The 16,606-nt window shown below is 46.8% G+C and overlaps 1 protein-coding gene across 3 annotated transcripts in view; it reads left to right on the top strand.

Moving 5' to 3' along the window:
• The first annotated feature begins 864 nt into the window (after window positions 1-864).
• Window positions 865-16,606, top strand: part of PPM1L (protein phosphatase, Mg2+/Mn2+ dependent 1L) — a 204,113-nt gene continuing 188,371 nt past the window's right edge. The window contains exons 1-2 of one of the 3 annotated variants that reach the window (XM_079978202.1): window positions 865-949; window positions 2,391-3,144. In XM_079978202.1, the coding sequence (XP_079834328.1) occupies window positions 2,746-3,144 (399 nt within the window). In that variant the 5' untranslated portion in view covers window positions 865-949; window positions 2,391-2,745. Of the gene's footprint in view, window positions 950-1,587; window positions 1,751-2,390; window positions 3,149-16,606 lie in introns of those variants that run through there. The other 2 variants (XM_079978200.1, XM_079978201.1) reach the window with 2 other exon arrangements.

The raw sequence follows: 16,606 nt of genomic DNA, 5'->3' as shown, positions 1-16,606 counted from the left end.
TCATGTTCATTTGCTCTTCCCCCGGTCAGCCAGGCTGGTTTGCATAAGGAACCCAGGAATTCCCTATTTGGCACAGTTCTGAACTTTAATCCAATTGATCAAAACCTTCACATTAATATATAGGGTTTGGGGAATCCCCACCCCCCTTAAATCTATAACCATATAAAGCAGTGGGTAGCCAACATGGTGCTGCTAGCCTTTCTCAACCTGTGGGTCCCAAGATGATGTTGGACTACAACTCCCATCACCCCTAGCTAGCAAGGCCAGAGCTCAGGGATGATGGGAGTTGTAGTCCAACAACATCTGGAGAACCACAGGTTGAGAACCACGGGACTGTGGTGGGACTACAATTCCCATCAGTCCTAGCTAGGAAGACTAATATAGGTCTTAAAGTAGGGTTGCATCCCCCCCCCCCCGTTTTATTATTTTCATAGAAGCATAGAATCATAGAGTTGGAAGAGACCACAAGGGCCATCGAGTCCAACCCCCTGCCAAGCAGGAAACACCATCAGAGCACTCCTGACATATGGTTGTCAAGCCTCTGCTTAAAGACCTCCAAAGAAGGAGACTCCACCACACTCCTTGGCAGCAAATTCCACTGTCGAACAGCTCTTACTGTCAGGAAGTTTTTCCTGTAAACCACTACTGGTAGTACAGTAGTAGTAGCAGTAGTAGTTGCTGCTGCTGCTGCTTTTTTTTTTTGTAGGCAAGCGGTGTATAAATAAATAATAATGATGACTTCATTGGTAGAGGGCGCAAGAGAGCCCGCTCTCGAGGACTACAACCCCCAGAATCCCGCGGCGCGGCCTCCCGCCAATCGTAGGAGAGCGCCCCTGCGCGAAGGCTCCTGGGATTCGTAGGCAGCTGCGGCCACTAGCCCAGCCCAGTGGGAGGGACCGGCGGCGGAGGCGGCGAGGCTGAGCCAGGTGTCTCGCGGGCGGCCCTGCAGGTGACGGCGGCCGGGGAAGGGGCGGCGGGGCAGCGAGGCGAGGGGCGAGTGGGATCCGGGAACGCAGCGAAGGCCCGAGGGAGGCGAGGGGCGAGCCGGCTGCTTGGTTGCCTTGGTTGGCTGGCCGGCCGGCCCGGGGATTGCAGCCGGCGCCTCGCCCCCCTCTTCTTGCAGCAAAGCGGGCGGAGAGGCGGGCTGCTGCTGCCGCCGCCGCCGCCTTTCTCCCTCGGCGAGGTCGGCCGCCTGAGCATGCAAATCTCTGCAGCAGCTCCGGGATGGTACAGTCGGTGGGTGTAAGGGCTGGGGGAAAGGAAGCGCGTCCCTCCCTCCTCCTCCTCCTCCTTGGGAGTCCGCGCTTCCCCAGGCATGCACCCCTTCGCCCTCGTGGCCTGCAAACTGGAGCCCCGGCCAGAAGCAGAAATAACCCCTCCACAAAAACAGACACCACCCCCAGAAGTTCACCGTCATCAGACGGGTTGCAAAGAGAGCGCATGATGCGGCTGGTCGGTGCCTTTTGGGTTTTGCAAAGGAAAAGGCTGCATGGCAGCTGGGTGAGGGAGCCTTGGTGCAAGCGCCATGCCGGGGATTTCCTGGGGAGCTGCATTATCTTACCAGGGGTGACCAAGCGGGCCTTGTTTTAAAGCCCTGCTCCTTATTTTTAGGACCCTGCAGTTCTGGGCGCTCACCGTAAGGGCCCTCCTGATTGTGACATTCTGCCTTGTTTTGTTTATTTTACTAAAAAAACACAACAAAACACTACCCCTGCTTCCTTTTAATGGGACCCAGCTCTGCCCACTGAAGGTGATAATAATATTAATAATATAATAATTCATTCTCTTTTGATTTCTACTACTGCTTCTCTATGCTGCTGCCCTCCTGTAATGCTGTCTTGCTTTCCAATGCAGTCCTCCCCTCCTAAAACCCACGTGGCCCTTTGTTATTTGTTTCTTTTCATTGTTTCTGGTTTTTCCGTGCGCATTCTCCTTGTGGCGTTTGTTGTTGTTGTTGTTGTTGTTTTTCCTTCGGTACCTTCCAATCTCTCTTTCTCTCTCTCTCTCTGCTCTCCCGGAGCCTCTGCTAGCAACTGTTCCGGGCTGCCGCTGGATAAAAGTGTGCTCTGCCTGGAGTTTGCAGACGGCAAAAGCATGAATTGATTTACTGTCCTACTTCGGAGGCATCTCTGGGCAGCTGGGAGCGAGCGCCCGGGAAACAGCAGCAAGAGGAGGAGCAGGCGGGAGAAGGCAGAAGGGGTCCTTTTGTGTCCTCCCTTGAACATAGGCTGTTTCCTCCTCGCCTCCATCCTGGCTGGAAGAGTTCTTTGCAATAGCACACAGAGGCTGACAGCTCTCTCTCTCTCTTGCTGCTGTTTTTTTTTTAAAGTGCTAGTTTCTCCATCCCCTTCCCCCTTTTTGCTCATGTGCGGATGCTTTTTTTCTTGCAGTTCACCCTCTCCAGAGCCCCTTGCTGGTTGGAAACAGCAGGAGCCAGAAGAGGAGGCAGATCAGCCTGCCCTTGGTTGCACAGAAGTGGTGTGCTGATTTCGTACTACTTGACACCAGAGCTACTCCCAGCCATCTGTGACTCTAGCTGCCTGAAGCAGTGGTACAGGGAGAGGAGGAGGCGGCAGCAGCTTTAGTAGCCGATGATAACCCTGCCCTCAGTGGGTTTGTATTACCGGAGCATGCACTGATTTGCTGCCTTGTCTTTAGACCCATCCCAATCACCGGGGTTTGTGCGGGTGTGCGGTGCATGGTCAGGAGGGGGGGGGGGGGGGAAATCCACTGTCTCCGTAATAAATGATAGAGGATACAATGACTTTGCTCTCTCTGCTGGGTCGGATCATGCGTTACTTCTTGCTGAGACCAGAGACCCTCTTCCTGCTATGCATCAGCCTGGCACTGTGGAGCTACTTCTTCCATACGGATGAAGTGAAAACCATCGTCAAGTCCAGCAGGGACGCCGTGAAGATGGTGAAGGGCAAAGTGGCGGAGATCATGCAGAATGACCGGCTCGGCGGATTGGATGTGCTGGATGCCGAGTTCTCCAAGACCTGGGAGTTTAAGAACCACAACGTGGCCGTTTACTCCATCCAAGGCCGGAGAGACCACATGGAGGACAGGTTCGAAGTAATCACTGACCTGGTGAACAAGACCCATCCTTCCATATTTGGGATATTTGATGGCCACGGAGGCGAGGCAAGTCTTGGGCTGTTCATTTTGGGGGTTTGGGATTTGCTGCCATTTCCTATTTATTGCAACTCTTTGACTTAAACTAGTAGCAAAGTTGTTGTTTTATGGTCATTCACACCGGTTTGGGTAGAAGCCATTTAAAGGGTACAGTAGGACAAAACCCTAGTCTTCCATTCTTTCCTTTTTAAAAATACCTTGCACTTTGAGCATCCTGGCAGCGATGACTGTGATCACAAACTTGCTCTGTTAAAGCTCTTCTAAACAAGCTATGAGGCTTCACATGCTGCTGCCAGCTGAGTAAAGTCAGCAGATGCTGTAAGGGTTGGTTTAAAGGGAAAGTTTATTGAAAGAGGGGGTGTTTTTTATTGTAGGAAAGAAAGGAGCTAGCAGGAGATCCCTAATGTCCTCAGTTGGGGAACAGAACTAAAAAACTTTCTTTCTTCTAGCCGACCCAAGGAATTAACCTCGTTCCACTGCCTTTATTATTATTATTTCTGGCCATAGAAGTTTGTTCTTTGTTTACACCGCGTTCTGTAGCCTTTCTACTTGCTGGGACAGGCTGTTTGTCTTGGACAGCAGTGCAAATACCATGTGTCGCTCCCTTCCTCTTTGCAAGGGATGCCTGGAAAGGTTGCTGTAGCTTTATTACATTGCAGGGCGCGCGGGTGGGCTTGGGGAGTGGCAGAATCAGCTAGTGATACCCTAGCTGCAGACCTATTATCTGTGTCGGGTTAATCAGCGATGAAATACAGGGAGGTTTCTCCTCCCTTTTCTTTTGCTTGTATGCTAAGAGTGGCTGGGGGAAGTGACAGGGTGCTGGGGGAGGAATCTTGCTGGTGTATTAAATGAAATACTTGGTGCACCACCCGAAGTGCTTTGCTTGTGTTTGTTTTTATTCTGCCTCTGTTGTGCTATGATCTGAGGGTCTTCGGGTTTCCTACAGCTGTTCTGGCAAGTCAGACTTGCCGGGAAAGCTGTGACAGCGATCTGGCACAAATCGAGGTCCCCAAGGGTAGCAGCTGTTCTCATAACTCCTGATAGGCTGCACCTCTTGTACTCCTTCTGTGCACTCACCATATGGGGGGGGGGCCTCTAACAGCCCCAGCCTAAGCATATGTTCTTCCTCGGAAGTAAGGCTCATTTGCACCCAGTAAGTGGGCATAGATCTGCAGCCCAAATCTCTAGGGATAGCAGGGTGTAGACTATCCCTATGACTGGGACTTTGTTTTAGGAACAACCACTGTGGGTTTAGGAATCAACTAAATTTCAGATTAGTTATTTGTTGAAGTCTTTCATTACTGATACCTTGTAATGGATGTTGATGTTTGGTTAAGATAAACATTTTTATTTTGTTTTTCAAAGAAGGGAAGCAAATGCTTGTGTGTTTGTATGATTGTATGCTGCCTGGAGTCCCAAATTCTTCCCTACAGACCACCTTACAAAAATCAGGAGCTGTGCAAGAACATAGTAGCATTTTTTTGTGGCTCCCCACTCATTTTGATGGGTTCTTTTCTCAGGAGAAATACCTGGTGGATTGTGCCACTCTTTTAAAAAGTAGAAGCATTTCAAGCTAAGTATAAACTTTTATAGCCCAGAGCCCTTTGAAAACCATCTCTTCTCTATCCCAACTCATCCCCCCAAAAAACCCTTGCGTTGAAATTTGGTAGCTTTATGTACGTTAGTTAAATCCAGATTTGTGGCAGAAATATAGCTTGGCAAAACCTTTCTTCCTAACCAGTTTAGAATATTATTTCTTTCCACCACCACCCCGGCAAAAAAAATTCTAGCTAAGCCATGTCTGGTGCACTGAGTTCTTTTTACAGTAGGCTTTCCATCATGCTTCTAGCATTGAACTTTTTGCTCAGGGTGTAATAATGAGTCTTCTTTTGTTGTATCAGATGGTATTTCACTTATAGGAGTAAATTGAATTAGTATATTTGACCTCAGATGCCATTATTTTAAAATTTAGGTATTTGTGATTGCATGAAGAGCAGTGATGTTAAAATATATGGGTCGTGCATAGTCCTTGTTTGTTATTGTAGGAAGCTGATTATACGGAACAAAACCCTTTTTTGCCCTTATAGGTCACACAATGTGGAGGACCAGTGACCGCTAGCTGTGATGGCTGTACCACCTCCAGGAGCAGCTTGAGGCAGCTTGTCTCTGAAAACCAGTTGCTGGAGAACCATAGCAGGAGAGGGCTGTCTCTTGCATCGGGGGGGGGGGGGGGGGAATTTCCTATAGGTATCTGTTAAGCCATTGTGGGACACAGGGTACTGCGTTAGATAGACTTTTTGTTGTGATCCAGCCAGACTCCCCTTAACGTTCTTTTGCTGCTTCTTAACTCCTCCATTCTACTCGGAATCAAGTTGATTGAAGAGCAAAAAAGCATATGAAAGTTTCCATCCTTTTAACACATACTTTTGGACAAAAGCATATTGTCTCCTAATCTGGAGTGCTTGAGCTTAGGTGTTAGTCAAAGGATGCAATCACGGAACTGGAATTTCTTGAAATGGGTTACCACTAAGCTCCTTGTGGGTGGAGGGTGGAGCCTCAAGACTGGGAAGATGTTGGGGAGTATTTCAGCTGACTGTCTGTGATGTAGTGGGGAAGTAACAGAGCTGGAAAACAAGGCAATCTGAATTTATTCTGGCTAAATGGAGAGATTGGCTCATGCAATCTTCTAGATGAAATGGCCAATAATGTTGGTACCTATGAACAATCACCCCGGATATAAGGCAAAATGTTTTGTAAATGAAATATCCAGAATTGGAGGAGCACTGGGTCTTTAGGTAATACAGTAGTAATAAAAGTTAATCTGCAGAGAAACTATTTGGTGGAATTCTGTGATGGCATCATAGCTGTGGAACTCCCTAAGGAAGTTCCATTTTGCTTCCTCCATGGCTTTTCAGCAGAAAACCAAAGCAGTCCGCTTCAGGGGGTCTTTTTTTGGGGGGGGGGTTTGCCTTGATTAGCTCCTTTTCTTGATTCTGCTGCTCTGTTCCATACTTCTGCATTTCCAGTATGTTTTCGTATTAATTTATATTGTGCCTAATATGCCTTGTTAGCTGCATTGGAAACTTGGTTGAGAGATAGGTTACAGTTGCCTTTTAATCAGCGAAGTGTTAGGAGTGGATGATGTTACTCTGTAGCAGCTGGTTATCTGCTCAGAATGCATTTAAGCTCTCCGTGATCTTTTAGCACCCCCAGTCCTTTGTTCGTCCTCGCCTTCTTCCTCTGTATAGTATTGCACACTTGTTGTTAACAGGCCTCATTGAAAATGACAGTGTTAAATGTGTGTTTTTATGGGTGGACCCGGGGAAATAAATAGCTGATAGGATGGCTGAGCTAGGGGGCAGCTGTGAGGTTTTGTTTTTTAAAAAAAGTGTGGTAACCATTTGCTCTTGATTTCATCACAGACAAGTGGCCAGGTGGTGATATTCCACGTCCTAACTCGCTGTTTACAGCCAGTGTGCGTATCACTACCGTGCAAAATTTTGGCCGCCTCACTCTGAGGGTCATAACATTCGAAGCAGCCATTAAAAAAAGCAGCTCCCAGTATGTTTCCGAGCACAATTCAAAGTGTTGGTGCTGACCTTTAAAGCCCTAAACGGCCTTGGTCCTGTATACCTGAAGGAACGTCTCCATGCCCATCGTTCTGCCCGGACACTGAGGTCCAGCGCCGAGGGCCTTCTGGCGGTTCCCTTGCTGTGAGAAGCCAAGTTACAGGGAACCAGGCAGAGGGCCTTCTCGGTAGTGGCGCCTGCCCTGTGGAACGCCCTCCCACCAGATGTCAAAGAGAAAAACAACTACCTGACTTTTAGAAGGCATCTGAAGGCAGCCCTATTTAGGGAAGCTGTTAATGTTTGATGTATTACAGTATTTTAATATTTTTTGGAAGCTGCCCACAGTGGCTGGGGTAGCCCTGTTTAGGGAAACTTTTAATGTTTGACACACTATTGTATTTTAATATTTTGTTGGAAGCCGCCCAGAGTGCCTGGGGAACCCAGCCAGATGGGCGGGGTATAAATAATTTGTTGTTGTTGTTATTAAAAAGGGGTTAGAAAAGGTGTTCTGGTCTTTGCATTTTTTCTGTTATGTGTACACAGGCTTGTTGCTGTGTTAAAAACTTTTGCTGCATGCCAATTTGAACGAAGCACAGAATTGTAGCAGGGGCTTTTTAGGTGTACCACATTGTGCCTGATGCAGGAAATTGAGATAAAGCCAGTGTGGTATAGTGGTTAGAGTGTTGGACTATGACCCCAGGAGCCCAGGGTTGTAATCCCATTCAGCCATGAAGCTCACAGCTCACCTCGGGCCCCTTGCCATTTTTCAACCTAGCTCACCTCAAAGCATTGTTGTGAGGATAAAATTGGGGGAAGGTAAACTTTGTACACCACCTTGAGCTCCTTGGAGGAAAAGGTGGGATATAAATGCTATTATAAATAAATAAATAACAAAGTGTACACCCAGCAGATGGTTGTCAAACATCTGTGGGACCCTTTCAGTTTTGCCTTTAACAGTATAGTAGCAGTAAATGCCATTTGGCTCTGTCCTGTGCTCTTTGTTGTTGTTCAGTCGTTTAGTCATGTCCGACTCTTCGTGACCCCATGGACCAGAGCACGCCAGGCACTCCTGTCTTCCACTGCCTCCCGCAGTTTGGTCAAACTCATGCTGGTAGCTTCGAGAGCACCGTCCAACCATTTGCCTTGTAGATTTATGAACATTTGATTTATATATATATGTGAGACCTTAGAATTCCTATAACAAGGAGATGAACTACCGTATTTTTTGCACCATAAAACTCACTTTTTTCCTCCTAGAAAGTAAGGGGAAATGTCTGTGCGTGTTATGGAGGAAATGCCTACGGGTGGCATGCCTACGGATTTTCCTCCTCTAAAAACTATGTGCGTGTTATGGTCGGGTGCGTGTTATAGAGCGAAAAATACGGTGTGTGTGTGTGTGTGTGCATATATATATATATATATATATATATATATATATTGTATCCTCTTTCTGTTGTTGTTTTTTAATCTGCTACCTTCTAAAACCATTTTATTACAGAGTAAAGTAGGATTTTGATAACAAAAGTTTTTATTTTTGGAGCTGTTTATGAAGCCCCTCTCGGTCTCTTTTAAAGTAATTTTGCTAAATATGTAACCAGAGTCCCTCTTTTCAAATAAATTAAAAAAAGTTAAATAGCTCATCATTCTTATATGAACAAAGTGTCTGCTCTTCTTTGTAAGTGAGGTAGACATAAGTGGTTTTCCTGTCTCGGGCTCCCACCCACAAAGGAAACAAATTTTGCATAAAAGCAAATAAGTGGTGTTATTGGAGCAGGATGTACCTGGTACATGCGACTGACATTTTTAATCGTTCAGTTTGTGTGAGAGTTACTTCTATCAACACAGGCTTTCTTTATTCTAATGGTTTGGGAAAGAAACAGCATAATGGATTCTTTTACAAAAGAGGGAATATTTTTAGTTGTCTTTTTCCTCATTTTTGTTCAATGGCATTTTTGTGTACCTTCTGAATGCCTGAATAGAAAAATGCATGAAATGGGACTTAATAACTATTCAAGTAGCATAGCTTAATATACACTCAGAACTGTATTTTCTTAGGTCCTTGTAAGTGGCTACTCTTGCTAGTTTTTCCTTGACTTCAAAGGACAAGTAATGACAGTGTGGGTCTCTGATTTACTTGTGTAAAGATTTGTTTAGAAAGACAAATTTGCTCTTGTTGGGGGGGGGGAGTTCTTTGATGCTGGAAGTGCCTTGATCACGTCTGCCTTGCTGATTAGCCGAGCTTGTTCAGTTTTAGGCCCCCAGGACAGAAAGTCACCAACCAATTAAGAGTACTTGCTGGTACTCAATGTTAAATATAGTATTGGTGGGGAGATGGAATATAGGAACTGGTCTTACACATAGTTAGAACTTTGGTCCATCTAGATCAGCAATTTCTGCATTGAGTTGTCAGCCCTGAATGGGGTAACACTGCCCCTAAAGGTCTAGGTGCTCAGCCTGGGGCCAGGTTAATTCTGTGTCCAGGGCAGCTGTCTGCCAGCTCCATCTGATATACCGGCTGAGAACCTACCTTGTCTGTGCAGTGCCCCACCAGAGTGGCACATGCTCTGGTTATCTCCCACTTGGACTACTGCAATGCGCTCTACACGGGGCTACCTTTTAAGGTGACCTGGAAACTACAACTAATCCAGAATGTGGCTGGTCGAATGGTGACTGGGAGCAGCTGCCGGGACTATAAGTGGCTTAGTCATGCTGGCCACATGACCCGGAAAAAACTGTCTGTGGACGAACGGCGACTCCCTCGTCCTGTAAAGCGAGATGAGCGTCACGACCCCAGAGTCATATGCTACTGGACTTAACTGTCAGGGGTCCTTTACCTTTACTTTTTAAATAATAACTTATTATTTATATCCCGCCCATCTGGCTGGGTTTCCCCAGCCACTCTGGGCGGCTTCCAACAAAATATTAAAATACAGTAGTCGTTCAGATATCAAAACCTTCCCTAAATAGGGCTGCCTTCAGATGTCTTCTAAAAGTCTGGTAGTTGTTTTTTTCTTTGACATCTGGTGGGAGGGCATTCCACTGGGCGGGCGCCACTACCAAGAAGGCCCTAGGCCTGGTTCCCTGTAACTTCGCTTCTCGCAGTGAGGGAACCACCAGAAGGCCCTTGGCGCAGAATGAAGCTCCAAGGGCCTCCTGGCAGTTCCCTCACTGTGAGAAGTAAAGTTACAGGGAACCAGGTGGAGGGCCTTCCCAGCAGTTGTTTCTCTCCCCCCCCCCCCCGGTGGAATGCCCTTCCATCAGATGACATTCAGATAAACAACCACACAACTTTCCAAAGACCTCTGAAGGCATCCCTGTATTGAGAAGTTTTTTTAATGTTTGATGTTTGCTATGTTTTTGTTATGTTGGAAGCCTCCCAGTGTGCCTGGGGCAACCCAGTCAGATGGGTGGCATGTAAATAATAAAATTATTGTTATCTTCTCCAGTTCTTTAGTGTTAACATGTTCCAATGACTGCTGCACCCATCAACCCCCTCATTCTACCTTTCCCATCCCTTCTACATACCTGTTGAAAAGGTATATTCTACTGTTTGTGGTTGCCATAAATCAGGGATGAGTAAATTTGTTCTAACTTCATACGAGTGTGCTTCAAATGTGCTTTGAAGGTATAATGTGTACACAGCCTAGTTTGAATTGGGAATTTCCCTTGCCTGGCAGTCAGAGCAGACAATACTGAGCTATACGGACTGACAGTAGGTTTCAGGCAGAATAAGTTGTGGCTGGAGGAAGGAGTACTGCACTGCACTATGTACTGCACTGAAATAGTGAAAGGCTTTGTTTTTGCCTGATATCCTTTTAAATAAACAGCCAAACCTCAGATTCAAACAAGATTTCATGAAATTAGTGATGTTTCCCATTTATAGATCCTTCCACCAGCCTTGATGGGAAATGCTTGCATTTGCATTAGGACTGGAGTAAATATTTATGCTGTCAATATCATGCTTATATATAAAAAAATCTCTGTCTCAGTTGCTGACATCTACGCTAGGGGCTGAAAATCAAACATGGGTCATTTTAATTGATGAAACCAATGTTTAAAGGTTGAATTACAAATCAGAATTTGAGTGTACATTCTCTATCCCCTGCACAGTGTAAATCAGACCAGGTATAATTTAGGGACTTTTTTTAAAAAAAGACTAGTCCTGCACATAGATAGAAACATAAGAAGAGCCTATTGGATCAGTCCTGTGGCTCATCTAGTCCAACGACCTGTTCTCACTGTGGCCAACCAGATGCCTATGGGAAGCCTGAGTACAGCAGTGATCTCTCTCCTCCTGTGTTTTCAAGCAGCTGGTCTTCAGAAATACCGTATTTTTCCTTCTATAACACACAGATTTTTTCTCCTAAAAAGGAAGGGGAAATGTCTGTGCGTGTTATTGAGCAAATGTGTGGTCCCTGGAGCCAAATGGCGCGAGGGGAGGCAAATAAAATCAGGCAAAAATCAAATCGCGCGTCTCCTAGAAGGGAAACCTGAAAAGAGGAAGCGGCTGCTTTCTGGCATTCTGCCTCAGGGTCTTACTGCCCACCCACCTCTGTTTCCTTGCTGTGTTTGCTCAAACGGAACAAAGAGCAGGGAAAGCCCCTCCCCTCCAGGCAAGCAGAGGGGAAAGCAGAGTGTCGTCTCTGTGCTCCGTGCTGCTGAAAACATGCAGGAGGGAGAGAGAGAGAGCTGGCTGGCTTGGGTGGGTAGGTGAGGGAAAACTTTTGCCTTCCTTTCCTCCCTCCTGTTATACCCCTCTCCTGCATTCTTAGCCAGCTGCTTCTCTGCACACCCCTCTCCTGCTCCTTGTCCCTTCTGTGTTTTTCCTTCCCTCTCCACTTAAAATGTGGTTAAAAAGCATGGATCCACATGGATCCTCAGGATCTTTGCCTTGGGTCAGCCCAAATTCACCATCAGATCACATAGCATGCCCATGGCTACAGCCTGCCCCCCAAAAATCACGCACCCACTGTTGCCTGGGGCTGCAATGGTGCAAAAACGTGGTTAAAAAGCATGGATCTACATGGATCCTCAGGATCTTTGCATTCGGTCACCCCAAATTCACCATCAGATCACATAGCATGTCCATGGCTACAGCCTGCCCCCCAAAAATCACGCACCCACTGTTGCCTGGGGCTGCAATGGTGCAAAAACGTGGTTAAAAAGCATGGATCTACATGGATCCTCAGGATCATTGCATTCGGTCACCCCAAATTCACCATCAGATCACATAGCATGTCCATGGCTACAGCCTGCCCCCCCAAAATCACGCACCCACTGTTGCCTGGGGCTGCAATGGTGCAAAAACATGGTTACAAAGCATGGATCCACAGGGATTCTTAGGATTTTTGCATTGGGTCACCCCAAATTCACCATCAGATCACATGTCTGTGGCCACGGCATGAAGCACAAAAATGATACATCCACTGTTTCATTCAGAATGTTTTTTCCCTTGTTTTCCTCCTCTAAAAACGATGTGCGTGTTATGGTCAGGTGCGTGTTATAGAGCGAAAAATACGGGTAATGCTGCCTCCAACCGTAAAGGCAGAGTATAGCTTGCTAGTAAGGCAGAGCTGCAGCTTCCTATATGAGACTCAGTCCAATAGTTAACTCCTGCTAAAGCAACATCTGAGCTCTGTTCTCATGCAGTACAGCAGGGGTCGGCAACCTGCAGCCCATGGGCCACAAGCGGCCCACGGGGGTCGTTTAAACGGCCCCCGAGCCGCCTGCTCAGCAACGCCCTGCGAGCTGTGCTAAACTGGCACAGCGCGGACCAGGGACTCGCTTCCGTGGTGCCGGAAATCGTGTCTGCACATGTGCAGATGCCAGAAATCGCGTCTGCGCAGATGCGATCCGGCCCACGGAGCGATCTCCGCGGGAATGAACCGGCCCAGGCGAGGTAAACCTTGCCGACCCCTGCAGTACAGTATTCAACCTGATCCCTGATTGGAGCTGTCCAAGGTACCTTCATCTTGCCTCACCTCTGCTGAGATTAGCGCTTCCATCAAAATAGTCTTGTAAAATTAGATTCTGGAACCATCTAATGAAACTGATTGTCAGGAGATGCAGGACAAGCAAAAGGAAGCACTATACTATATATATAGTGTGTGTGTGTGTGTGTGTGTGTATATATATATATGTGTGTGTGTGTGTGTACACACACACACACACACACACACACAGCACGTAATTGATAGAATCTGCTGTCATAAGATGTAGTTGTGCACTACATTAGGGGAAATTGCTTTGCAGAACTGCAAATTAGGTAAATTACTGGAGGAAAATATCAGCGATGATTAGCCATTATGGTTATATGCAATCTCCGGTTTCAGATTACTGATTTTTCATGCCCTATTTGTGGGCTTCCTAGACGTTTCTAGTTGGCCGGCATGGGAAATGGGATGCTGGACTAGATCGATGCGTGGTCTGATCATTCGAGGGATCTTCTGAAAGGACTAGACTTGGTATAAAGCAGTTCTGTGGGAGGACTAAAGTAATTCTTGCATATTTTAGAACAAGATGCTTCTCATGATTCTAATAAGCATCTTGGTCACCTGGCAAAAAATGCATAGTCAGTAGATGACTTGAGAGTTTCTTCCCTCCTCTTTTCATGCACAGGCCAGCCCAGCAGATTTTAGTAATGGGCGCTTAGAGCCTGGACTGTACACAAGCCATAAAATACTCTAATTGAAAATGCATTGTTTCGCTGAAAATTCCTTCCAAGAAAGACAGCTCAAGGATATGGAGAGTGGCGAGGTGGGACAAAGCTGTCAACTTTTGAGTAGTGGGACTCAAGGCTGATTGGATGATGAGATAAGATGGGGCGGGGAAGAGAGGAGCAGGGTGCATCACTCTTCTTGGTGGGAACTTTTAATGAACTTTGGGAAGAGAAGTGGGTGGCAGCATAGAACACCCATCAGGCCGCTGATGCTACAAATTGATTATGATGCTGAAACATTGCTGGCTCTCATCATCTCCGACCTTGTCTGATTCACAGCTGTGTGAGCAGCTGACGATCTTCAACCAGACAATCAAACTACGTGTTTTAACTGCTAAGCCACAGCACAATTATCCTCTGCACATCATACAGGAAACCTCAAGGCTCCCTGGGAGAAATGCACATTTATTTTCATTTATTCCAGCCTTCCAGGGTTCTCCCCCCCCCCCCGCCCCCCGCCCCTCATCCTTTGCACATTTTCGAGTCATCATAAATATTGGCAAATCCTTTCTTCCCTACCCCACTCTCCCCACCCTTTTTCGCCAATCGCCTTTGGGGATAAACATTAATTATATTATGCTTCCATTTTTAATAGCAGGGACTGGCGTGGAGACTGGGTTCTTTCAGCCAATAAAATATCCTCTAGTAAATCTTTACTTTTCCCATTCCCTGGTAGTTATAAAAGTGCTCCAGGGCACCCAGCGTTTCTTCTGATAAGGGGAAGTGCAAACCTTACAACGTATTTCTCAGCACCGCTGCAGCTCTTGCATTAAGGGGGAGAAGATAAACCTTTAAAATGAGTATTTTGCCATGTGCAGGTTGTCCAGCTAGATAATTTGAATCTGAAATATGTTTCCTGTCCCCCCACCCCACCCCCACCAATACTTTTCAGAGGTAGTGGCTTGGTCTTAAAACATTAACAAAGGCTTCTGTGTATTGGTGGCAAAAACCTGATCCTAAAAGAAGTGTCTTCAGCCGCAGATAAACTGAGCATGGGTTAGAGGCAAATGAGTCTCTTTCACATGCTACAAACCTAAACATCTTAAGGTTGGATGCAGAAGACTTGTGTTTCCAAATGCGCTTCATAAAGCTGCACTTGTTGGGGATATGCAGTTGGGCAAAGCTCCCTGCTGAATGTACACAATGTGGCAGAGCCAAATTTACCTTTGTGTGACAAGTGAAAGGATGTTCTGTGTCAGGCCCCAAATATGGGAATTGGCTCCTGTATTTGCTTATTTAAGGTATTTTTACCTCACCCCTCAAGTCACGTTCCCAGAATGGCTGAAAAAGGCACTACACCAGAGGCAGTTAGTTAGTGTAAGGGACGCATTGCCTTCTGGGAAAACCTGTGAGGGCCACATGAACTGCCTCCTGGAACTCCCTTACACCAAAAGTTGCATTCCTAAATGTGCATAGTAAGGTTCACAGGGTGCCAAGGGGCAAGCCCTGCCCTGAGACAAGCTACTACTGTCTTGAAAAATGACCTCTGCCCGGACTCTACAAATCTTACCATTTTCTTCTTTGTTTCTAGGCTTATGTTGAAATTTGCACTTAAAAGGGGTTATTTGAGGGCTAAGGAACCTTTAGGTTCCTTAAAACTGCTGGGAATACAGCTCAGCTTACGCTGCCCTTTTTATTTTAATGTAAAATATGTTCTTCAGAACTTACTAGCGCCGTGCTCCTCCTTGTTAAAAAGCCTATCTTGCTTATAAGAGAGGGGCAAGTTTTCTCCCGCACCAGGCCTGCCTCTCCACTTGCAGCTGTGCTGGGCCTGTATTTCCGCTGCCAATCTCTCTGCGCAGCTTCTGCCTTGAAGGGACCTTTGGAGTACCTTCTCCAGCTTCCCCCCAAGAGCTGCCTAATTTGAAGGATTTCACAGTTGCTCCCTGCAGCTGACGGACGGGGCTGCTGGCATGGACCTGTGCGCATCTCGACTTGGAGTTTGGCTCGATCGTTTCATGTTTGTTGGTCGTCCATCTGCCTCTTCCGCGGGACCAGTGCTCTGGGCAAGCAATCGCTTTGTCTTCTGTAAGCTAACGCAGGCCTGCTTTCAAGCTTATGAGGATTTGCCTGGGGCCAGGCCATTAGTCTACCCTAGCTCAGGGTTTTGTCCTCTTGGCTGGCACTGTGTTGAGGTTGAGGTATAGAGGTGAGCCAGGGAGTCGGAGCCAAGAGACCAAGCCAGGAACCGGAGGCGAGGAACACTCAGAAACACACACGAGAGCCAGGAAGATCTTGTTGCTCAGGCAAAGCTACAGCCTGCCCAAACAGAGGAAGCCTCTTACAGCCTGTCCTGTCCGGGAGGACCCTGTGGATCCTGGCAGGTGAAAGATTTTCCATGCCTCCATTTCCACGCCACAGCTACGTACAGAATCAAATGTTTCTGCCTCTAGGCCCTCCAACTCCTGGGGGAGAGAGATATTTTTCCACCCTGGTTACCTAAGATCCTTTAATTAGAGAGGCCCATGGATTAAATATGGGGTGTAAGAACAGAAGCCCTGCCAGTAGGAGAGGCACTTGCGGAATTTTATGCCTCATGTGCCAAAAGGAGTTTGCCGGCCTTGGATAAGAACATAAGAATAGCCCTGCAGAGTCAGACCGAAGGCTCCATCCAGTTTGGCATCATGTTTTCACAGGGGCCAGCCAGATGCCTGTGGGAAGCCAGCAAGCAGGGCCATCTATATATGCTGTGCTGCTAATATATGATCTGTCTTGTAGTGTTTGGGGACTCTGCCGCCTCCTCCTCCCTTCTCCCTGCTTTGCTTTCTTCTGGTTCCATAGCTCCTGCAAAGAGTCCTCCCTGCCTGGAGACACCAGGAGTTGAACCCAGGGCTTTCTGCATTCATAGCAGGTGTTCCCCCATTCAGCTGCAGTACTTTCCCTGGACACCTTGGGCATTTCCCATTTGCTTTGTTTTAGGATCTTGGCAAACTAAAAAAACAGCCCTCAGCCTTACTTAAAACCAAGAGAGGCTTTGAGAGCCCTTAACAGTAGTAGCAGAGGACTGTGGTCACCAGAATTCTGTTCCAGAGGCTTGTCGTTTTTTAATGTTTGTTTAAGTACTGAGATGTGTAACAGTTGGCAAGAAAGAAAGCAACAAAGATATTCACAATATCTTTTGAATTCCCAAGTCATGTTATAACTTTTTAGCACCCCTCGATTTTGGAATATGAAAGTTGAAAAA

This window comes from Podarcis cretensis, assembly GCF_951804945.1.
Source record: "Podarcis cretensis genome assembly, chromosome: 5".
NCBI classification, from domain to species: domain Eukaryota; kingdom Metazoa; phylum Chordata; class Lepidosauria; order Squamata; family Lacertidae; genus Podarcis; species Podarcis cretensis.
This window is presented reverse-complemented; position numbering and strand designations above follow the sequence as displayed.